At 44.5% G+C, this 24,207-nt stretch overlaps 1 protein-coding gene across 2 annotated transcripts in view; it reads right to left on the reverse strand.

The window, feature by feature from the left end:
* GALNT10 (polypeptide N-acetylgalactosaminyltransferase 10) overlaps positions 1–24,207 on the reverse strand; it is a 212,574-nt gene that overhangs the window by 108,985 nt on the left and 79,382 nt on the right. For both annotated transcript variants that reach the window (XR_004284156.1, XM_032337227.1), the window contains exons 2-3: positions 9,162–9,264; positions 6,256–6,394 (exon numbers count right to left, since the gene is read on the reverse strand). Coding sequence is in view for 1 of the 2 variants with exons in the window: in XM_032337227.1 (XP_032193118.1) it covers positions 6,256–6,394; positions 9,162–9,264 (242 nt within the window). In the remaining variant the exon portion in view is untranslated. The remainder of the gene's footprint in view (positions 1–6,255; positions 6,395–9,161; positions 9,265–24,207) is intronic.

Below are 24,207 nucleotides of genomic sequence, written 5' to 3' on the forward strand. Positions count from 1 at the left end.
ATTGATGTGTCTACTTAATTTTTGAAACATATGGAATAGTTATAATAACTGTTTTAGTGTCCTCTGCTAATTCTAAAATGGTTGTCAACTCTGGGTTTATTTTAATTAGTATTTTCCTCATTATAGGCCATGTTTCTTGGCTTCCTTGCATGCCTGATAATTTATTTTTTTTTTAAGTTTTTTTTTTTTTTAAAGATTTTATTTATTTCTTTGACAGAGAGAGATCACAAGCAGGCAAGAGGCAGGCAGAGAGAGAGGAAGGGAAGCAGGCTCCCTGCTGAGCAGAGAGCCAGATGCGGGACTCAACCCCAGGACCCTGAGATCATGACCTGAGCCGAAGGCAGCAGCTCAACCCACTGAGCCACCCAGGCGCCCCATGCCTGATAATTTTTGACTGGGTTTTACCTTGGTTCATGCTGAATATCTTTGTCTTTTTTTTCTTTTTTAAATCCTTGTCTATCTATAGTCTCAAGCTTTGCTTTAGAATGTAGTTAAGTTACTTAGAAACAGTTTGACCTTTCTGGGTCATAATATAAGATTTTTTTTAGACTAGTCCAGAGCACTGTTCAGTTTAGGACTAATTATTAGTCTTTGTGAGGTAAAACTCTTTTAAGTGCTCTACTCAATTCTCCAAAAGTTATGAGTTACGAGGTTTCCCAGTCTGAGTGGTATAGAGTCTCAACTCTGTGTGAGAGCTAAGAAATGCTCCCTCTAACTCTTTTGGGTGACCCCTTTCCCAGTCTCAGGAAGCTTCTGCACAGGTAAGTACTCATCAGACATCTGCTGAGTAGTCGAGGTCTGCTTTGCAGATCTCCACAGCTCAATCTCCATATGGCTCTCTCTTCTCTGGGACCTGGTCCTGTGAACTCTGACCTCTCTGGCCTCCCTGGACTCTACTTGGGCTCCCCTTCTTACACCATGGCATGGAAACTCTCTCAAGACAAAAGCTGGGGAACCTGTAAGGTTCACCTCATTTGTCTCCCATCTCTTAAGAATTACTGTCTGTTCCTGACTGATGTTCAGTATCATGTAAACCACTGCTTCACAGTTTGTCCTTTGTTGTTGTTATTTCAGGCAGGAAAATGTCCTTGTTACTCTGTTTTGACCCCCAAATAGCATTTTTGTATGTCTCTGTGTACATTCATATTGGGGGCACTATGATTACCATTACAACAAGTGCTATAAGTGTGGTTGATTTAAACTTGTGCTTATAAGCCATCTTTCTTTCCAGAGTATATATTTAATAAATGTTTATCAACACAAATAGGCCATAATTGCCTTTGTTATTGCTTTTGTAACCCACTGGAGATGTAAAGGCGATCAACAGAATACTGGCTTATTATAACAGTATGAACTTCTAAGTTCTTTTAAGGAAATTCAACATATACCATAAATCAACAGAGTTAATTTAGCAAAAAGCAACAAGCAAAAGGAAGCATGGAACCAAGAATCTGGTAGATTAGGGCCTTTAACTGCAACAAAGATTCCATTTGGGTTCACTCATTACTGAAAGCTAAGCCAATGGACTGGGGAAAGCAGGTCAGGATTGTAGGTAGTTTTCATTCCTACCATGAATGTTGACTGCTTTCAGTCCCACCATGAACAGTCTTTGCATGGGAGAAAATCACCATTTTCTCAGAGGAGAAGTTCGCACAGGAACCTTCAGACCCCAGGCACTCCAGCAGTTGGGGCTGCTGCCATCAGCTCTGTGCCCTGGAGGGGCTTTCCTGCACAGCTGCTGAGCAACCCCCAAACCCCGCGGGGAGGAGCTGGGAAAGCAGGCCAGTGTACCAGCCAGCTTCCATTCAGCTCCCTCAGCCTCGGGTTGCAGCGGGCAGATCCCCGCAGAGCCAGCTGGCCGCCTCCCACTTGGAAGCCCAACGAGTCAGGCCCAACTGCCTGGTCTCCCTTCTCTGTGGCTCCATGGTCTCTGGTACAGATTCTGGTGGGAGCAAATGCAGCTGGCACAAACAGCCCCTCAGCCCTGCTCTTGGCTATTGCCAAAACTCAGCTGAAGAAGTAAAAGGCAAACATTTTACTTATAAAACAGCTCCTGCTAGAGAAGTTGTTTCAGCTACCAGAGGGAGAGAGTGTCTCCACTGCTCTAATTTCCTCACACTTTTCTGCTGTCTGCAGGAAAGATCCACCAAACCCCTCCAGCCCAGGAAAAAAGTAAAAGCTCTTTAAGACATTTATCAACTCATTTCTGGAAAGTGAGCTTCTGCACTGGGAATTCCAAAAATGTGTGTTGGGCAGGGGTTGGGTGGATGGTCAGGAGCACTGGATTTAGGAACATCTTTCATGGTGACTTGGGGCGGAGCCTGAAGCGTCCTCAGGCTCCATTCACACCCACCTAGAACAGGGGTTCCTCACCATACTGATGCCCTGGACCCCTCTGCCAGGCTGCCAAAGCCTGTGGCCGCTTCTCAGAGTAGCTTTTATGATGCATAAAATAAAATAGATCAGATGATAAAGGAAACCAATTAGACCGAGATACAGTTATCAAAATAACAAACAATTTGAAATACAGTAATAAAAGTATTTCCTTATGAACACAGTACGATCCAGGGGCAGTTCTAAAAACTACCTTCCCTTCACAGCAGGGATGAGTGTTCAGGACGTTTCTAGACACTTGTAAAGTGATGTAAAGGTAAGTGATTTCTTTTGGTGACGACATCACAGGTGCTTTGTTGCCTTCCATCGTAACGGCAAGGAACACCACATTTCCGTGAGAGGTTACTGAAAAGAAAAATGCAATGTTTTGCCTCATTCAGGTTTATGGTCCTATCTGTGGACTCCTAGATTAAGAAGACCTTTCTTTTCCAGAGCTGTAGGTGCCTCTCATCAGCTGGGAGCCTCAAACTTGTAGTCAGTAATCCGGGAGAGCCTTCATTTCATGCCTACTTCTCCACCTTCAGTGTCTTCCCGCAAAGGCTGGGGCTGGGTGGGGGTGTCCTCTGAGGTTCCGGGTACTCTGTATCTACTCTTATTAACTCTCATTACTGGTCTTCTCATCTGGGGCGTAATGACCTGTCTGGTCTGTCTGTCCCCATCTCTTGCACAAGGCAGCAATTATGGCTCATTTATCATTGTGATCCTTATGTCAAGCACAAGGCCTGGCACATAGGAAACCATGCCTGTATATTTACAGACTGAAGAGATGAATGGACAGATGAAAGCTGTAACCACACCTAGCTTCTCTCTCTTGTTGTAAAAAATCTTCCTTATTTCACACCAGCAGTTTCTCAACCCTAGTTCTATAAGTGAGCATTGCTTTACGAGGTTTTAGAAACTACCGAGACCCCGGAGGCACCCCCAGAGACTCAGATTCCAGTGGTCTGGGGGGGGCGTCTTTGCCTTTGTCTATTTTTAAAGCCACCCCCAGGTCGCCAGAGTTGAGACCCCACAGTAGTGCGGAACAACAGCTGAGGTCAGAGGGCAGTGCTCCCAGATGAACTTCTTTTCCAGAGCTGGCAAGATGAAATTAGTGTAAAATTCTGAACTCTGCAAGGGGCTAAACACATAAATTGAGTTTCTGACCCTCAGAGTCAGGTCACAGTTCTGAATCCAGCAACATCAGTAATATCTGAACTACATGCTCAGACTTAGATGAAAAACCTGGGGCTTGAAGTGAAGACCATGAAACAAATTACTGCAAACGCCACAGACAAGCACTCTGAGGCCCCACCCTCCCTCCCCTCGTGGCAAGAAGTCCTTATGAATAGGGCCCATCCTGGACAGGCAGCATATTTTCTGGGGGACGGATTCCTGGCTAGGCGGTTTTCTCATCTACAAAGTAGAGAGGATAATAAAAATAAGGCCAACTTCAAGGTGTTGCTGCAGGAACTGAAAGATGGAATGGGACAGAAAGCATCTTGTAAGTAGCCCCAACATATTATCAAGATTAATTCTTTACTATTGGGATTAGTATCTATTTATGGTCACTTCCCTTTACTGTTTTCCAGATACCATGTTTTTTACGAAGTGAAGGTTTGTGTCAACCCCATGTTGGGCAAGTCTGTTGGTGTCATTTTTCTGACAGTATTTGCTTGCTTCATGTGTATGTCACATACTGGTAATCCTCAGAGCATTTCTAACTTTCATTGATCATTGTTTTAGCTGAATCGCTGCAATTTCATGATAAAACTTTAATGGATTAGAAGCTGTTTCTTATGGGTGAGCAAAAATGTGGCTTCTTGAGATGGAAACTGCTTCTGGTAAAGACGCTGTGGAGATTGCTGAAATGTCAACAAAGCATTTAGAATATTACACAGACTGAGTTGATAAAGCAGTGGCAGGGTTTGAGAGGACTGGTTTCAATTCTGAAAGATCTCCGGTGGGTAAATGCTATCAAACAGCATCACATGCTATGGAGAAATCTTTCTGGAATGGATGAATTGATTGATACAGCCAAGATCATTGTTGATTTATTTTAGGAAATTGGCAGAGTCACCCTGGCCTTTGGTAACCTCCACCCCAATCAGTCAGCAGGTGCCACATTGAGGCAGGACCCTCCACCAGCAAAAAGATTACGACTCACTGAAAGCCCAGATGATGGTTAGCATTTTTTTTTGTTTTAAGCAATAATGTGTTTTTTAAATTAAGGTATATACTTTTTTAAGACATAATGCTGTTGCACACTTAACTGATGACAGCATAGTGTACACTTTTATGTGCACAGGGTAACCAAAGAACTCATCTGACTCACTTTACCAGTTTTCTGGAGTAGAACGGGTAGTACCTCCACGCTGTGCCTGTCCTGCTTTCTACCAATGGAGTTCTTCTAGGTGGAGAGACCTTGTGTTATAGATGTCAAGTCACAGTTCCCAAATTCAAGTTCTGATTCCACTGACCCACTGTGCCATCTTATGCAAATCATCTAACCTTCTCATGCCTCGATTCCTTATCTGTAAAACGATGGTAATAACGGTATGTACCTCATTGGGTTTTTGGAAGGTTTGGCTAAGTGAGGCAAAGCACTTGAAGTATCTAGAACATCTTCTAAAACTTAAGCTTTGCAATAAAATCACCGGGAGGGCTTATTCAAACACTGACTACTGGGTCCCTCTCAAGGGCTTTTGATGCAGTAGATCTGGGCTGGAAACAGAGAATGTGCATGTCTAATATGCTCCTAGGTACCCATGGCATTGCTGGCCTGGGAGCCACACTTTGAGAACCACTGGCTGAGAACCAAGCCCGGCATACAATAAGCACCAACTAAGTGTTAGCTGATATTATCTTTTCCTGGGCTCTACTTCCTAAACCCCTGAGCAAAACACTGTGTGTTCTGGTGCCACTTGGTACTAGTCTTCCTGTAGCAGCCATTTTGAATTCAGCCTGCAGAGGTTCCCAGAGTGTGAATCCAAGATAAGCTGCACCAGCATCACATGGGCGCTTACTTATAATGCAAGTTCTTGGGCCCTAACCCAGATCTATTAAATCGAGATCTATGGAGGTGAGGCACAGTATCCTGGGCTCTTAACAACCATCCAGGCAACTCCACTGCAAACCAACTCCTGCTCTAGTAGAAAATCACTATGACCACCACAGTAAGCCTCCTGAAAATGGCTAGGGAGGCAGGACAGCTTAAGGTCCCAAGTATAGGTTTTGGCTGAGTTGGAGACCTGGTTCAGCTTCTTCGCCACCCCGGGGCCATGAGTTAGGATGCTCATTTAAGCCTCGGTTTCCTCAGCTGTAAAATGGGCACCATTGTAGGACCTACCTCACAGGAACTTCAGATGCTGTAAACAACGCATGATAACTGTTGAGGGAATGTTGGCGGCCACTCTTACGCTCTTTATCCCTGCTACAATGTGTCCAGTCTCAAAGTGATTTGAGTCAGCTTATTAAAAAAGGACATAAATATACAGGTGCACAGCCCTCTTTTAAGAAAAGGAAAAAAAAAAACGTAGCACACAGAAAGTGGGGAGCATGAGGGTTGAAACTGTCATTGCAATTGTCTGAAGGTGAGGTTTGCATGTGCCCACAGGCCAGAGCAGAGGGGAAAAGCAGAGGTCCGAAAGTTTCTACTGCTTGAAAAGTGAAGGGGAAGGAGACGGGTTCTTTTTCAACCTTCTGCCACCCCACCTCTAAATCTCGGGGAATCCGATCCTATAAACCTCTGCACCATGGCCCTGTGTACCACGGAGGGAATTTCCTCCAGCCCGCTTGATGTACCTGTTTCTTTAATTAATTCTCATCAAGAGCCACAGGCAAAATCCCTGGATCCCAGAAGATGAGAGATGTCACACTCACTTTGGGTGCCGAATATCAGGGAGAGAGCGATTCAGGGAGATTTTATCGCTGACGTAAATGTTAAATCCATTTTCTCGGTACGCCTGATCCACTCTCTCTGCGTCGGTCATGGGGTAAGGTCTCCCTTGTTCTCCATTTCCTAGGAGCAAAGAGCAAAGTCAATGTTGCTAATCGAATGGAGTGGGGGAAGAAGGATGAGAGATGTGATTAAACCACAGAGATAAAACTTTATACATGGATACAGAGTGGACCTCCAGATTTTGCAGGGGAAGCCTACAGAGGGGAGGGAAATAAGAATTTTTTCAGCCACGCCCTTGTTACGCACTTCACAGACCTGTTCTCACGTCATCCCCACAGCAAGCTGTCACAGCGGACCTGTGAGGCTTCATTCTATGGATGGATAAACTGGGACTCAAGAAAGTTGTAAGAGCAGGTTTGTGAGCTCCAAAGTCCATGCTCACCCTACTCTACCAGAGGCCCCAGACATCCCTGACCATGGCATCCCATCAGCTGGACAGGAGGCCAGATCTACTTCATATGAGCTGACTAACCTTGGGCCAGTCACACCAACTCTCTGAACGGCAGCTTTGCTCCATCTGGTACCCACACCCCACTGAGAAAGTCAAAAGTGAGGGTGCATATATGGCAGAATTTATACACTATATTATGATTACTCTCGGTGAGGCAAACTTCATATGAAAAGAGAAAATGCTACAAGTGATAAAAGATGCTTTGATCTTTTAAGTCAGCAAACGATTAAGATCTGCCTAGCCTAGGCCACGATTGCCCGAAAAGTCATGGATTTGGGTGGGTAAAGTGCTAGCTGTCCCTTCTCTGTACAATCCAAGTGGGGAGAGTTCCTGATGCTCCAGGAAATTATTCTCTGGGTTCCCAGGGTGCAGACAGTGAGTAGGAAAGTCCACACCCACCCCTGCAATAACAGTGCAGTGATCTGCAAGTGGATAGAGTCTTGAAGAAACGGCCATAAAATTAGCTCGTTAAAAATCACCTCGTCTTCTGGAGCTTGCAGTCTGAGCAATACCCTATTTACTTTGCAAAGTAAATGTTGACAACATCAGCTTGATGGGAAGGTGCAGGCCGACAGGTGGGGCCAAGGGCTATGCCTACTCCACCCAACCAGATGAGAGAAAGGACGTTGACATCTGTTAACTCCGAAGGCTCCATGATAAGACGCTGCTGGCTAGTGCCCAGGACAGATTCCGCAAGGGGCACAAATGCAGCCAGCAGAAAAAGGACAGCCAGAAGCATCTGCTTAGAGAGGGAAGTTTCAGGAAGGCAGTACAGGTGAGTGACTCAGAGTTCAGGCCCTAGAGTCTGGCAGAGTGCAGCTTGATGCCCAAACCTGCTACTCGCAGCTTTGTTACCCTGGACGTGCTGTTACTTTCTCTGATTGGGCTTTGCCCTTTGGATGAAAGGGGAAAAGAAGGTTCAATGTGATAATTAAGGAGGTAACGCAGGGCAAGATGCCTGGCACAGAGTTAGCACTCAACACAAGCTGGTTATTATTATTCTTAATAATGTCTCTACTGGGGCGCCTGGGTGGCTCAGTGGGTTAACGCCTCTGCCTTTGGCTCAGGTCATGATCCCAGGGTCCTGGGATGGAGCCTCACATTGGGCTCTCTGCTCAGCAGGGAGCCTGCTTCCTCCTCTCTCTCTGCCTCTCTGCCTACTTGTGATCTCTCTCTGTCAAATAAATAAATAAAATCTTCAAAAAAAAATAATTGTCTCTACTGCTTACTCTTTTTCTTGCTAGTTATTCCCATGTTCTAATAATTCTCGTATGATAACTGCCTGGAAAATCAGCTTGTTTCAAATGTTTTCTTTCTCAGTTTACCAGCACCCACCCCCACCTTCATTTTCAATCACTGCCCTACAGAAAAATGCACATTGTGTTTTTAGATTTCCCTGACCATCAGTTATTGTATCAGCTCTAATTAGAGCCTGCTGTAGTCTGGTTTTTTTCATAATGTAATCTTAAAAAAAAAAAAATCAATAGTGGTGGGTTCTTCTAACTAAGATAAAAATGAATAAAATACCAATCCCTATATTTCTATGGTGCTTTCCAGTATTAGAAAGTTGCTTCATACCCATCACTTTATTTGTGTCACCTTGACAATACCACCGAGGTCGTCTGAGCAGGAAGTGCGAGCCCCGCTGACACATGGGGAAACTGAGGCTCCAAGAACATGGGATCTATCTGATGGTCACGCGCTGCCAGAGCTGATGCCAGTGGTGCCAGAGCTGCCATCCTGACTCTGAGTCCAGGCTCTCTAGAGATGACTTTCCACATTATTTCTATAAACCCCACCCTTCCCCTCCCCTTCCCAACTCCCCAGTGTAACAGGAACTGCTCCAAAGACTAATCAGCCAAAGAAAACTTTAGCTGAAGCCTGCTAAATCCATTCAACCTTGTGGCTACATCCAGACCTGGGTTCGAGTCCCAAGCCTGCCTCTTTCTCACTGCGTGACTGCAGGCAGGTGACCCCACATCTCTGAGCTTCAGGTCCCTTCTCGTCAAATGGGCCACAAAGGGTGACTCGGGGTTTCCCTGAGAAAATGTGCCAAGTGTGGGGCCTGGGCCTCGCTCACTGCAGGTATTTAATAAATGTTGGCTCTTATCATGACTGCTCCTCATTTTAGTGGTAAATTATCTCATAAGGGGTAGGGGGACATCATCTGTCACCCAGTAAAGGTGGTGGGGACAATTCCTGGTGATGTGAGTGGAGAAAGGGATCAGCTAACAGGCGAAGAGGGAGCCTTCCCAGGAAGCAGGGAAGGGATGGCAGCAAAGGGAGAGGGAGTGAACAGGAGGTCCAGACACGCCTGCTAAACGTGTGCACCTGCCCTTCACAGGACCCGCCAATGCACGATACTGCTCTCCATACCTACGCGCTGGGCGTCCCTTCTGATGGCTTCTTTGTCATGCCAATCCTTCAGCTTCTGCCCATCTCCCACGAAAAATATCTTCTTCTGCTGATTGTGGGAGCCCTTAAAAAAAAGATAAAAACAGTGAAAAAGAAGGAAAGGGGTAATAAATTCAGTAACAGAGACCCAGAAATCTCACTCTTTATGGGAGCTTTTGGTACTGATTGACAATCTGTCATCAACTGCTCATTTATGAATCCCCTCGATCTGCCTTTGTTAGTGCTGCCAGTCAGGTGGGCAAAGGTCAGGAGGATGACAGGTACACGGTGTCCAGCCTCCTGGAACTCCGAAACCAGCAGGAGAGAAAACAGATGGACAGATAGTCCTTTCCCCCAAGGGAGAAAGCACAAGTGTAGCTCTGTCCAACAGAAATACGTGAGCCACAAATGTGAGCCACATGTGTAACTTTAAATTTTCTAGTATTCACACTAAAAAAAAAATTAAAAATAAAAAACAGATGAATCAGTTTTGATAATATATTTACAATATATTCTACCTAAAGTATTATCGTTTCAACACACAGTGTAAAAGATCCCCAAGATATTTTATTGGGTTTTTTTGTAATATGTTTTTGAAATCCTTTTTTTAAAAAAAAGATTTTATTAATTTATTTGTCAGAGGGAAGTGGGGGTTAGGGGAGAGAGAGAGAGAGCATGAGCAGGGGGAGTGGCAGGGAGAGGGAGAGGCAGAAGCAGGCTGGCCTCTGAGCAGGGAGCCTGATGTGGGGCTTGAACCCTGGACCCTGGGATCATGAACCTGAGCCACCTAGGCATCCTCTAAGCCTCTGAAATCCAGTGTGTATTTTACACTTGTGTTCATCTCAATTCAGACCCTTCCAGGTGACTCATGGCCATATACTGGACAGGGCAGGTTAAGTGAACCTCAAATCAGAGGCCTGGAGAAAGGACTATAGCAGGAATGACTTCCACTAGGAAGAACAGGGGAAAATATTGCAGACTTGAGGGTGTTTGGGCTAAGCTTCAGGTAAGCAGAAATGAGAGGCAGGGCAAAGACTTCCAGGGGCAGCAGAGGGTAGCAGAGCTGGGCTGGGCCTGAGGAGCTCTGCACCCAGAGCAGAAGTCGGGTCTTGGTCACTTCTACAGTCCCAACGGCCCAGTCCCAAACAGCACGAACATTTGGCCATTGTGTGCGGAATGTATGAACAAGCAACTGGAGGGTTGAAAGAAAATGGGAATATATACGGCAGTCACAAGAGAGTGGCCCCTAGGGGCCAGGCTCTGCAGGCATTTATTGTGTCTGGGAGGTAAGTCCATCCTGGTGGGCCTATTAGAAGCAGTTTCCCTAATTAAAGGAGTTGCATTCCAGTATGTGGGGTCATTAGAAGGCGCCAGATGCTTCCCCATGCCAACAGTCAAAGCTAAAGACTTGGCCCGGTGGCTCAGTTAGAGCCTTCCCCAGGTAACACCGCAGTGCACGGCTGTTTAAGGATCTTCCTGTGTTCACATAAATGAGAATGGCTTTCCACATCACCTTGCCCATTAAAAATCCTGCAGACTTGTTCTTGCCACTGTGGCATACGAGATCCAATGGTCCTATTTCCTATGTAATTAGCTACGAAGGCCCTGAGCATGTGGCATGCTGCAACATTAGCACTAACAAGAAGCCACCAGAATAAAATCATCCCCAAGCCTGTTTATTAAGTCTCTGGCTGATCCTTGTGTTAGCAGATTTTCCACAACGGCTCAATATCCTTACATCAGCTCTAATGATAATAACAATCCTTTGTGCTCCCTCTCCTACAGACCTCTCTGAGCTGTAAGGAGAAGATCTGCAAAGTTAGCATGCCAGATGTGGTCAGAGAGGGAAAGAAAACTGTGAAAACAAAGCCCACGTGCCCACGAACAGTTCTCAGAAATCATAGAAGTTGAGCTGGAAGTGCCTTCAGCAAATTTCAACTGCGTCAGCTACATTTCTACAGGAGACGCTTAGCACTGTCTTGGGAGGAGGGGTGCTGAGAGTGGGAGGTCGACCCCCTTTCAACCAGACTAGCAAGCATCTGTCTGTTTTCTGAACCGTGGTTCCATGTGGATTTCATTTTAGAAAGCGCCCCTGCTAAAAACAAGTGGACAATCAAATCTCCAAACAAGTGAATAAATCTACTTGGAAACTGACCAGGGCCATTTTCCCATTTCACACACACAGCAGCCGAGTCTTGGGGTGGGCGGGTCAGGGATCTGTGCAAGGTAAAACCCTTCATTGCTAAGAGGTCAAGAGGGATTGGTCAACGGCTGGTTAGCAATCTTTTCTCCAGCCCTCCCTCTCAATTCCTTTTCCCTCTTCTGCTATGCAAAAACTGGGAACTTCAGTTGACTGCTGAGGTCATTAGTGGGACAAAGAAGATCAGCAAGTTGAGGCTACCTTAATGGAAGGAGCCTATACAAAGAGATTCTCAAAGTGTGAGCAGCACTGCCCCACCTGGGACCTCGTTAGAAATGTTCATTCCTGGGCTGCCTGGGTGGCTCAGTCAGTTAAGTGTCTGCTTTCGGCTCAGGTCGTGATCCCCGCTTCCTGGGATTGGGCCACATGCTCGGGCTCCCTGGCCACAGGGTCTGCTTCACCCTCTCTCCATTCATGTGCTCGCCTTCTCTCAAATAAATAAATAAATAAATACAATCTTAAAAAAAAAAAAAAAAAAAAGGGAAGAAAGTGAGAAAGATAAAGAAGGGAAGGAAGGAAGAAAGAAACGTTAATTCCTGGGCCCTGCCCCAGTCCTGATGAGACAGAAACTCTTGGATGTTTTAACATCCAAGATGTGGCCCTATTATCTGTGTTTTAATAAGTCCTCCAAGAGATTCTGATGTACACTCAGGTTTGAGAACTACTGGTCTACACTGAAGAATGCCATACTCCTGCCTGCTTGGGTGCTGCAGACCAAACCTGGGCTCCAGCATCGAAGTTGAATAGATATGTAGCATCAAAGGTTACAAAAAAAGTTAGTTATGATCGCTGGCAAAAACAAGCTGGTGGTTTTTGGAGATTTTATTTTGTTTTTTAAATTGCCAGTGTCGGGGGGAAAAGGATATTTCCTATTGTTAAGGCTCAGGTAAAACTGAAAGGACAATTTCAAGAGTCTACACAATTCCATGAAGGGCTGTGTTTCCTCCATCTGCTCGTGAAAGTCTTCCCTCGATACTGGGAATGGGGTACGGGACTGAATCTCACAGTTGTGACCCCATGGAACCTTCTCAGGATGAACAGTGAATCGCTGAACTGACGGTAGAAAATAAAGGTTCCAAAATTCTGGAAGATTCACACCCTCAGCTTCCACCACCTGCACTGCTTTTGCTTTCACGATGTCTGACCCTCTGGAATGTTCTATGCAGAAGATTTATGTTGTTTAGGTGGTCTCAATAACCCTTCCATCTCCCTAAACTAATAGGATATCAGAGCCTGCAGACACAGGGAGTTCTGCATGTCTAAGCACGTAGTTATAGAGGAACCTCAAATATCCAAGCTAAGCAGCTGCTCAGAATCAATTAGTCCACTCCTCTCCCATCTTACAGATGGGGAAGCTGAGGTCCAAAGAGGACAACCTACCCAATCAAGGGCACATAAGCAGGCAAGAAGATAGGAGCCATGTTCTTTGATTCCCAGCCTAGTTTTCAGTGAAGAGAGCCCCTGCAGGATGGAGACACCTTGGATAAGCTACAGGAGTCACGAGTACCCCAATTTTCCCACCTGGAAAATGGAAACAGCACTACCTACCCAATAGGTACTTGCAGAGGAAGTGAGAAAAATCACAAAAACAGAATGTATCCCGAGGACTTCCAGAAGCTACACATGAAAACTGGTCATCAACTCCTTTAGGATTTTAAGAATCTACTGTAAACTGACATCTCATCAAATCACCTTGATAAAGAATTCAGATTTTGTTAAACAAGCTAAAAAGCTTTCCAATTAATAGGTCTGAGCATTTGGTAGCAGAAAATTTAGGTTTCAATCCCAAAATCAGCTTTCAGTGCCTGAAGGACCCTTTGAACTCTACCCACAAACGTTAACAAAAACTGGTCTGTTTCAGGTGGTTCAGGACTCTCTGAGGTCCATCCACAGAAATCCCATAGATGGATCATCCAAACTATCACCAAATGTTTCTCAAGACCTACCCTGTGCCAGACACTGTGCTAGGCAATGGAGATAGGCCTGACAAGAAATAGATACTGTGTGTTAATGGGGTTTACAGCCAGATCACTCTCTCTCAAAGGGTGGTTTTTGGGAGACCTGGGCCATCATTATAGATGTAATTTCCTGGCGCCACCTTAAACTTACTAAATCAAAGCATCTGGGGGGTGAGAGGCCAAGATGTGTTTTTAAACACATTCCCCAAGCAATTCTGATTCATAGTAATGCTGGAAAAACCACCTAAATCCAGCTGCCTCGATTTACAGATATGAAATCTGCCTCGATTTATAGATATGAAATCTGAAGTTAAGAGAATAGAATAGATTTGTCCCAAATCCCATAGCTTGCCAGCCCCAAAGATCAAACCAGAGTTGAAAAAAATCTAGGTTTCACTTTCAGGGCAGGTGCACCCCAATTTCCTTGACTGAGAGATATGGAAAACTGAATAGCCATAACCCGTGGGTTGCTGGGAGAATGAACGGAGTTAATCAACACAAAGCATCTGGCTCAGAGTCTGGCATGAAGTTAAGCCTTCTCAGTAAAGGGGGCCTATTAATACATTATTTTTAGAGTGCTAAATGATCCAGTGCTTGTGATCGGCACATCTTGGGGAAGAGAAGACGGATGGGAATCAAATAATAAAACCGTAAGCCCTTCAGAGGCAACCTAACACCTGAGCTGATTCAATTGGCCATCGCTGATAACAGGATGTAGAGAGTCTCCTCACTGACATGTGCCCACGTGGAAATTCTTCAGACAAGAACAAAGTTCCTACGTAACAGTGGCATTCTGCAACAGAAACAAATATCACAAGACCTTCAGCCACAAGAAAGGCACGGACGACACTTCTCAAAAGACAGCAATTCCTATGCAATGGTAATCACTTAATAGTGTGCAAGAAAGCACGTCTGGATTTTTCAGTCCAGAGGTAGCTATAAGTTTCTTTAATACTGTAGGCTCAAATCTCCGTCTGTAAAAGCTGTGATTGTCTGCCCTTGGTTTCCAGGAGTCCTGTTGCTACAGGAAGCAAAAGGGTTGGGAAGGCAGGGCCAGAGAGGCGAGGGAAAGTCTTTGGAGGGGGCTGGCAGAGTCCACGCGGAAATCCCATTAAACTATAAACTGGAAATGGATTTTGACTGGCTGCTCTATATAACGGCTCCTGGTGTCTGCAAGCTTTTACTTAACATTCCACAGGAAGAACCGGTTAGTGTTCAAAAAGCCACATGCTCACACACACAAATGGAATTTTCATCTTTTGTTTAATGACTATTTAGTGTGCCCAGCACCCTTTGGAGGGAAGAAAGGAAGGTGGTGAAGCAAGCCAACGGTACTCTGCCCAAGGAGAAAGAGCTGTCAGAAGACATGCTCAAAGCGCAGTATGACAGATGCGGTGACTCCCACTCAGAGGAACCCAGCACCTCCAACTGAGCCGGCCAGTGTTTTCAAAATACGGGAAAAGGGCTATCCGCTCTGAAACTGCAGCGCTGGAAGTTACACCCAGCAGGTCATCTGCTTCACCTAAGGTCCCAGAACATATTACGGACCAGATTCTGCTGCAAATTTTAGCATGGCTTCTTCCCCCAACCCCCCCTTACAACTAACCCTACCAAGGCGCTAGAATGATTTTGCTTTGAGGTTTAGATGACTTTATATAATTTCAAAGTTCTGTCTATCAGCTAAGGAGATTATTCTAATAACCTTCACAGGCATACGCACACATACCTACATACACACATACAGCAAAGCATTCTCTTCAAGGTTGCCTGCAAGGTTATATTTCAAAGACGGCCAGGTACAGCTTCATTTAGCTGAAAGCATAAAGTTACTTAGAGCAAGGGACTTTGGACAATTGGATAAAGGTACTTCCTTTATCAGTTTTGAGGACATAAGCTGGATTATCTTTATGTATTCATTCATCTAAGAAATAAGGATGACTTTGTTGATAAATTGAGGACCTACTATGTCCAAAGACCTGTGGGGGAGACAAAGATAAATAAGACAGTCCCTGGGTTCCCTTCTCAGGCTATGAGACAAGTACATAAGAAAGGGAAAAACAAAAAAAAAAAAAAACAAAATAAAACACAATACCAACATAAGGGTCCCGAAAGTTGTGTGGATAAATTCCAGATATTTACAAGAGACAAAGACTAAATTCTGCCTAGGGCAATCAGGGAAGGATTCCTATAGAAGCAGAGTCTTTGAGAGCTGCCTGAAAGAAAGGATAGGATTTTCATGGGTAGCAATGGGGGGTCAGAATCTAGCTGGAGGAAAAGCATGTGTAAAGAAATGGACATCATGAAGTAATGGACAGATCTACTTAATGGCAAGAAGCCTGATTGAGCTGGAGTGAGTGGGTTGCAAAAGAGTCATGAGGGGTGTCCGAGTGGTTCAGGAGGTGAAGTGTCCAACTCATGATTTCAGCTCAGGTCATGATCTTAGGGTAGTGAGATCAAACCCCTGCGTCAGGCTCCCCGATAGGTGGGGAGTCTCTGATCTCTCTCTTTCTCTGCCTCTGCCTCTCCCCCCATTTATGTGTGCGCTCTCTCTCCAAAATAAATACATCTTTAAAAAAGAAGTGAGAGAGTCACAAGCCATGAAGCCAGGAAGTCTGGATCAGAATCTGAGAGCTTTATACTGGAGCTCTTCAGCAGGTGGGAGCCACAGAAGGTCTCCGAGCAAGGAACAGGCTGGAGTAGCAGCACTCCGGGAATAAACTGCTGCTCCTCATCCACTTGCAGTCAATCTCAGAATCCTCCTCTCTCTGAGAGAGATGGCAGAAGAAAGATGATTTTGTTTTCATTCAGAGGAAATGTTCCCTCTTTGTGGGCTGAGGACCACTCTCATTCCAGCTTCCCACAGGTCAGACTTAAATGGGGCTGACTGAACCCCAACCCCAGTGGATAGGGTGGCTTTTCTGAGACCTACCGTTCACCACCACCATAACCAAGCTGTATGAGAAAAAAATCAAACCTAAAGGGCTGTTTATGGGGGGATGGAGACGCTACAACCCAGCAACCACAAGACTCCCCAAGTTTGCTGAGCCCAGGTTCCTTGAGTTGGCTCCTCTACCCATCAACTGGGCATGTCCATCTTCTCTCTAACTCACTCCGTGGTCTCAACACCACGATGTTAAAATCTGAAATCTAGAAGGGGCTCCACTTCCTAAGTGTCCAAGGTCATTTATAGACAGGAACCACTGTTTTAAAAGGCTGATCCTGTACTTCCAAGGGCAGAACCATACCACCTGTCCAATTCACCCTTCGTTTTGAATAGATGGCACTAGAAAAGGTCAGTTGCTACTTAAGGTGCGAAAGCTCATTAAGAGGCTATTTCAACAGCGAAGAGAAAAATAGCCAAGATATTTTGTAATGTCTATTATCTAAAGGGCAAACGGAATCTTTAGTAACTTCTCTCTTGCATTCTAAAAGAAAGATACCAACTTGTACCATTTCTTCAGAGGAATTCCTGTGTTTTATCACTGGGGGTGTATGTGGGAGGGAACGATACTCTGGTCAGTGGTTTGATAATGTTCACTTCAGTCTCTCACCCCTCCAGCCACCCAACCATCCATCCGTCTGTCTGCCCATTCGTCTATCCACTTAAATGTTTAATGGGTACAACCACATGCTAGGCTCTGTGCTAGGTGTCCAGGATATTGGTGAGCAAGACAGACAAGGTTCCTGCTCTCGTAGAGCTTACTGTACTGTGTGTGGCAGCGGGGAGTACACACTTGATTCCGGAACCACAAATAAATTAAAAGAGCTACAGTGGCATGTGCATAAAAGAAAAGTACATGGTGCAAAGAGAGCCCCTTTCTTTCAGATTAGATCAGGAGAATCTGATCCCGTCAGCAAGGTCAGGAGAGGTGTCCTTGAAGAAAGACAAGGAGTGTAATTAGGAGTTAATTCAACAGAGAGAGAAGAACATTCCAGACAGAGGGAAAAGCAAGGCTGTGCAAAGGCCCTGAGGCTAGGCAAATATGAAACACAGGCAGGACTGAAAGAAAAGCAGTGTGTGTGGTGCACAGAAGAGAAGGGGAAGCCTACTGGGGATGAGAAGTGGGAGGGTATAAGGACTTTGTCCAAGTATTAAGGAGGTAGCAGGATCAGGCTGCATTTGGAAAGTTCTCTTGCAGCCAAGTGGAGAAGGGATTAGGAGACCAAGAAGGATGGAACCAAGGGAAGATGCTATCACCATGTGTATGTATAGGCAGAGATGATGCTGGCATGGACAAGGAAGATAGAAGTGGGGATGGGCGCACACAGATTTAATAGAATAACGAGGGTTCTATAGGTCTGTAGTCAAGAAATGCAGCCTGAGAACTTTGACACTTGACACTATCTTTAAGGTCCATAAGCCCAAAGTCCTGTGGATGCAGGTAGGGCTGACCTGGGACCTCAGCCCAGACCTTCCCCCGCCTAACCTGCTGTTTGTTTCATCACGTTACTTCCAAGTCTGAGCCCTTGTTCACAGACAACCAGTCAGGAAATCAGACCTAATGAGAATTGTATCATAGGTCTATTAGCCTTCAGGAATTAAATGACATGTGGTCAAAAAGAAAGAAGTAAACGGTAACTGGGGAGGCCGGCGATCCTCCTGTCCCCATGCTCGGCAAGCCACGGGAGGTGTCCCTAGAGGCCTTGTTATTCCCAGCCTCCGCAATATGAGCACTTTGGTGCTAAGTGAACTTCCTCTCGGAAGGTAAGTATTTTCACTACCTCAGAAGGCACTGTGATGCCTTCAACCAAAGAAACTGTCATCAGTTTTAATGCCAGAGAAAAAACTGCCTAAACTGAACTTCGAGAGGTGGTTTGTCATTATATTTCATGGGCAATTGTCAAGGGTGATTCTGATTTTATTTTATTTCCCCCTATAGTGGTGAGTTTATTATAACCTAACCCTTTCATAAGATGAGACTTTACTATGTTATTATTGTCATTATAGCCACTTTGAAGATAACAAAACTGAGGCCTGGAGTGAAAATCAATACGAAAGTGTTTTACAAACTGCCAACCACCCCACGAGTGTAATCATCACAACTAATGGTTCCTTACACACACACACACACACACACACACACACACTCTCCTGCCCACATCTTGGAACACAGTCAGTTTTCAGGAAGGAAAAACCCGCTGGAGTGAACCATGCTTCTGTGCTTTATTCACAAGGGGTCTTGAAAATCTCAGTCTAGCTGGTAAGTGATCAACCACAGGAAAGTCTCCAAAAAGTGTTCTCAGAGGCTTGGCAGATCGAGCACAAGAGAGGGTCATTACACCACTCTACAGAACAGGTGTGGATACATAAAGAGGACAGCAGGCAAAACCAGCAAGCAGAAGACGAGGCAAGTTCCAAGTTCTCGGGGATTGAAAAATCTGCAGACACATCCTACTGGTCTCCTATCTGGAGAATTAGAGCTGCAACACCAAGCAAGGTTGTAGTTGCTCTAGTAGTGGTAATAATTACAAACAAAGTACATAAGGGCACCTCTTTTGGAGTCAGAAACACCTAGGCTTGAGTCAGAGTTCTGCTTTGCTTGCTAGCTGTGCGACCTGAGGCAAGTTACCTTGTTTTCCCAAGCCTTGGTTCCTCAGGTATGATGGGGGATATTAATAGTATCTGGCATAAAGGTTATTGAGGATTAAATGAGATATAGCCAGTAAAGATCTTAGTGGTGTTTGGTATTTAGGAAGCACTAAAACTCATAGCTATCATGATTAGTTATTATTTGCATAGTACTTTGCAAGCTACAAAGCATTTATATATATATATTATATATATATAAATATAATCTTATTTTTTCACTACAATCACACCAGGAAGAAGGGAGTTATCACCAGCCTATCCTAATGCTCTTCCTTGGAGACCCCAAACTCTGAGAATTCTCTCAGTACTGTGCTCCAAGTGGCCCTTCACAGTAAGCCAGTGACGGCCAAAGGATAGGACCTCTCTGCCATGCTTGCGTCGAGCTGAAAGAATGAATTCCCAAGTACACGGGCTAGGCTGTGATCCACTGGTTGATTTCCACAATCTTAGGTCTTCATTCAGGCTGGCTGACTACTGACCATTTGCTAAGGTCCCCCAAGGCAGTGGGGAGGGGAAAGTGGGGAAAAGCAGATGGTGACTAAGGCCATCGCCTCTTCTGATGCTGCCTTCCCCTCACCTACAACTGTCCGGGCTTCCCCATGTGTCGTGCCCCAAAGTCACAGAATCTAGATGCTGAATAGGAGCTGAGGTGCTGTCTCCTGTAGCAGTTCACTGGGCCCAGTATCCCTTTGCTGCAGCACATGCATGGTCCCTGAAATTGACTTGGGCACTGAGGGGAGAGACTCCATACGATATAGATGGCACAGTTATTAGAAAATTCCTTCTGGTACTCAGCTCCCTGGGCTCCTTCTTGGCTCACAAGGAAAGTCTCTGACTGGACTATGATCCCGGCCCCGTCCACCTGCCATCTTGGGACCTCTAAACTTTTCTCCATTTCTCTTGAGGTGGGAGCCACATAGGGCTCTGAACCTCCTTGAGCAGCATCCCCACCACCTCTCCGCCCCCTCCCTTACTCTCACTCTGCCATTCTTGTTCTTCCACACTCATCTCTTAGATATACAGTGGCCCAGGCAGGACACGTAAGGTGTGGCCACAACAGCACATAGGACGGTGTTGTTAGAACACACGACTTTGCTGTGAAAGTAAGTAGTCCCTGTAGAAACAAATCCCAACTCTTAGGTGGGTCTTCCCTGACCTCCCCGTGACTAGACCATAATCTCTAAGTGTGCCCTGATAGCATCCTTACCACTCCCTTGTGATTTCACATTCATTTGAGTGATTATTACTTCATTATCGTCTGCCTCTCCCCAAACTGTGTACTCCGTGATGGTAGGAGATAGCAATTTTTGTTGAATGAATGAGCGGAGACATCTTTTGTTTTATCTTTTCCAGAGAAGGAAGGTCATCCATGATTAGACATGTCTAATATAGTCACAAGGATTTAGTACCATAAAGGGGTTCTGGGAATTAACTTTATCCTCTGACTAAAAAGGCTTCAGGGCAACTTAATGGGCTACAAAACTAAAGAGAGCTGCTTACCTAGATCCTAAAACAATTTCTGAAAGACACAACACACCAAACTCTTTTACCTTCTTCCTGTTCCAACTCTTTCCTCTCTGGATCCCTACCATTCAGGTTCGTGCATAAACTGTTGTATGTTTCCCAGGAGCTGTTCTCTTCTTCTACCGCAGTAATGGGAATTTTAGCTGGAAAAGGACTTCTCAGAATAAATAAAGGTTTTATTTCCCAGACATCCTAACAGCCAGCTGTGGCTTGACTAGGTCCTATCTGATGCGAAGTGAGTGGCAATCCATGGAACCCACTGGAAGAAACTTTGATTCCTTCTATCTTGCTGCCTAGAATGCAAGTGCCTCCAGGCCAGATCCTGAGATAGAGGTCCACACTCTAGAGATTGTGAGGATTTGGGTGGGAAGGAACCCTAGATTCCCGAGGACTTTAAGAAGCAGAGCTGTCACATCAGTCCTGGACTGCAAACCCCAGACCTTCTTTTCTTAAGGCTTGAAAACCTGAGAAATAACTTGGTTTGATGCAGAAGACCCTGAAGGACGATTCAGAAAACCTGGGTTTCAGATTTCTGGCTCTACATTTATGAAGAGTGGGATGGTAGGCAGTTCCCTTGTCTTTCTAGATCTCCATTCTTTGACTATAGAAGGGAGGTCAAAATAATATTATCTACAATATGATTCTGTAAAAAAATGCTAAGGAACCTAAAAAAGGGAGTAGAACTAGTGAGTTTAGCAATGTCACAGGATACGAGGTTGACAAATGAAAATCAACCATATTGCTAAATACCATCAATGAATCATTGGAAATTGAAATAAAATGTAGCATTTACAATGGCATCAAAAATATTAAATACTTGAGGGATTAATTTAACAAAAACATGCAAGACCTACACACTGAAAACTACAAAACACTAATGGGAGAAATCAAAGCTCTTTAAATAAATGGAGAAATAAATGGAGAGATATACCATATTTACAAATCAGAAGATTTTTTAAAAGATTTTATTTATTCATTTGACAGACAGAGATCACAGTAGGCAGAGAGGCAGGCAGAGAGAGAGGGAGAAGTAGGCTCCCTGCTGAGCAGAGAGCCCGATGTGGGGCTCGATCCCAGGACCCTGGGATCATGACCCGAGCTGAAGGCAGAGGCTTCAACCCACTGAGCCACCCAGGCGCCCCCAAATCAGATGATTTGATACTGTTAAGATGTCAATCCTCTATCTGTAGACTCAGTGCAATCTTTGCAGAAACTGACATGCAAGGGACATAGAAAACTAGTCAAAACAATTTAGAAAAAGAGGAACAAAGCTGGAGTGCTTAAAATCTACTAAGCCTCCTCTAGGGCTATAGTGACCAAGAGAATGTGGTACTTGAGTAAGGAAAGACATGTGATTAATGGGAGCAAATGGAGAGTCCAGATATAAATTGTCCAGAAGTGCTAAGGAAATTCAATGGAAAAAGATGATTTTTTTCAACAAATAGTGCTGGAATCACAAGATATCCATATGCCTAAATATAAACCTCAATCCTTACCTCACACCATACACAAAAATTAATTCAAAATGAACCGCTTACTTAAATGTAAAAGCCAAAATTATAAAATTTGTACAAGGAAATATGTGAGTGAACGTTAGTAATCTAGGTCTAGACAATGGTTTCTTCAGTAGGACACAGCATAAAACATGGATAAATTGGAATTCATTACAATTTAAAAGGCATGGACAAGGCATGGACTGAGAAGACTTATTTATAGAACACATTTAATGAAGGACTTATACTCAGAATTCATATAGCATATGTTACAGCTCAACATCATGGAAAATGCAAATCAAAACTACCATGAGATACCACCTCACACCAACTAGGACAGCAGTATTTTTAAAAATGGAAGATTACTGGGGTGCCTGGGTAGCTCAGTGGGTTAAAGCCTCTGCCTTCAGCTCAGGCCATGATCTTGGATCCTGGGATCAAGCCCCGCATTGGGCTATCTGCTCTGCAGGGAGCCTGCTTCCTTCTCTCTCTCTGCCTGCCTCTCTGCCTACTTGTGATCTCTGTCTGTCAAATAAATAAATAAATAAGATCTTTAAAAAAAAATGGAAGATTACAAATGTTGGCAAGGATGTGGAAAAACTGGAACCCTTGTACACTGGAAGAGAGAATGTAAAATAATGCAGCCACTGTGGAAAGCCGTTTGGTGGTTTCTCAAAATATCCAGATAACCCAGCAATAACCCCCTAGGTACGTATCCCAGAAAACTAAAAACAGGGACTCACATAGGTATTTTTATGCCAATGTCCATTGCAGCATTATACACAAACCCAAAAAGTGAAAACGACTCAGGTGTCCTTCAACAGGTAAAGGGATAAACAAAACACGGCACATGCACACAATGGAATATTATTCAGCCATCAAAAGGAATGAAATTTTGATACATGTCACAATGTGTATGGATCTTGAAAGTATAATGCTTAATGAAATAAGCCAGACACAAGATACACATTACATAATTCCACCTAAACGCGGCACTTAGAATAGGCAAATTCATAGAGACAGAAAGTAGAACAGAGCTTACCAAGGGAAGAGGGCAATTAGTGCTTAGAGGGAGTCAATATTGTTGGGGATGATGAAAAAGTTTGGAGTATAGTGTTAATGGTTACACAACTCTGTGATGTCTTTAATATCACCAAACTGTACTCTTACAAATAGTTAAAATGATAAATATTATATTACGTATCTTTTCCCACATTAAAAAGAAATACCTTCCTCATTCTCCCCCATCCCCCCAAGAAGCAAATTCTTCTAATTTTCAACCCTTACATATTCTAATAACTCTCTTGGAAATTCACAGTCGATGTTAACACATTTAGGCTCTGTAAAGTCTCACAGGAAAGAAAGCTGCCTAACTTTTGTTTAATCCAGCATTTCACAAATTTATTTGACAGGAAGTCCCCCTCCCCTCCCCGCCTGCTTGCAAATGATTAACACCCTGAGGAACTCAGGGACCCTGTTTTGAAATGCCATGCTAATGACAGGGTTTATGAGGAAGAACACAACATGATTCCTCCCTCTGCAATGTGCAGTCAGTTTTTTTTGCTTTTACTTTGAAGCATGTAGACATGGAACAATGACACCAAGATTTCAAGTTGACATACTGATGTGGAAGGAGGGAAATAAAGTTTATGATCATTTAAGATTTTCTGAAGGAAAGCTTTAGTCACCTGCTGAAGCCTCTGACATCCGTGTCTACTCACCCATCCATTCATCTCATCGGATAAACATAAATTGTGGAACTACTATCCGTTGGTCCAGGGCTACGTGCTTCCAGGACTATCATAAAAGACCCAGTTTCTATCTAGAGTGTAGCCAGATTTGAGATCATTTCATTATAGATTTTTAAAAAATTTGATAGAGAGGACATGATCAGAGGAGAAGCAGAGGGAGAGAAAGGGGGCAGACTCTCGCTGAGCAGGGAGCCCAATTTGGGGCTCAATCCCGGGACCCTGGGATCATGACCTGAGCTAAAGTCAGATGGCATAACCGACTGAACCATCCAGGCGGCCCGAGACCATTTAGTTCTAAAAATTGCTACTGGGACATGGAAGAAGAACCGTGAGTTATTCCAGAATAACTGCTCTGGAAACAGTTCTGCAGAGGGCACTGGGAATGGGCACTGAAGGATGGGCACAATGCGGGCTGGGGAAGACGCCACAAAAGCAAAGGTGATAAGGTTACCCAGGAATGTCCCTCACACAGAGGAGTACAGACTATTTTAAAAGCCTGGATTCTTAGAACT

The sequence above is a fragment of the Mustela erminea genome, chromosome 3, assembly GCF_009829155.1.
Source record: "Mustela erminea isolate mMusErm1 chromosome 3, mMusErm1.Pri, whole genome shotgun sequence".
Lineage (NCBI taxonomy): Eukaryota > Metazoa > Chordata > Mammalia > Carnivora > Mustelidae > Mustela > Mustela erminea.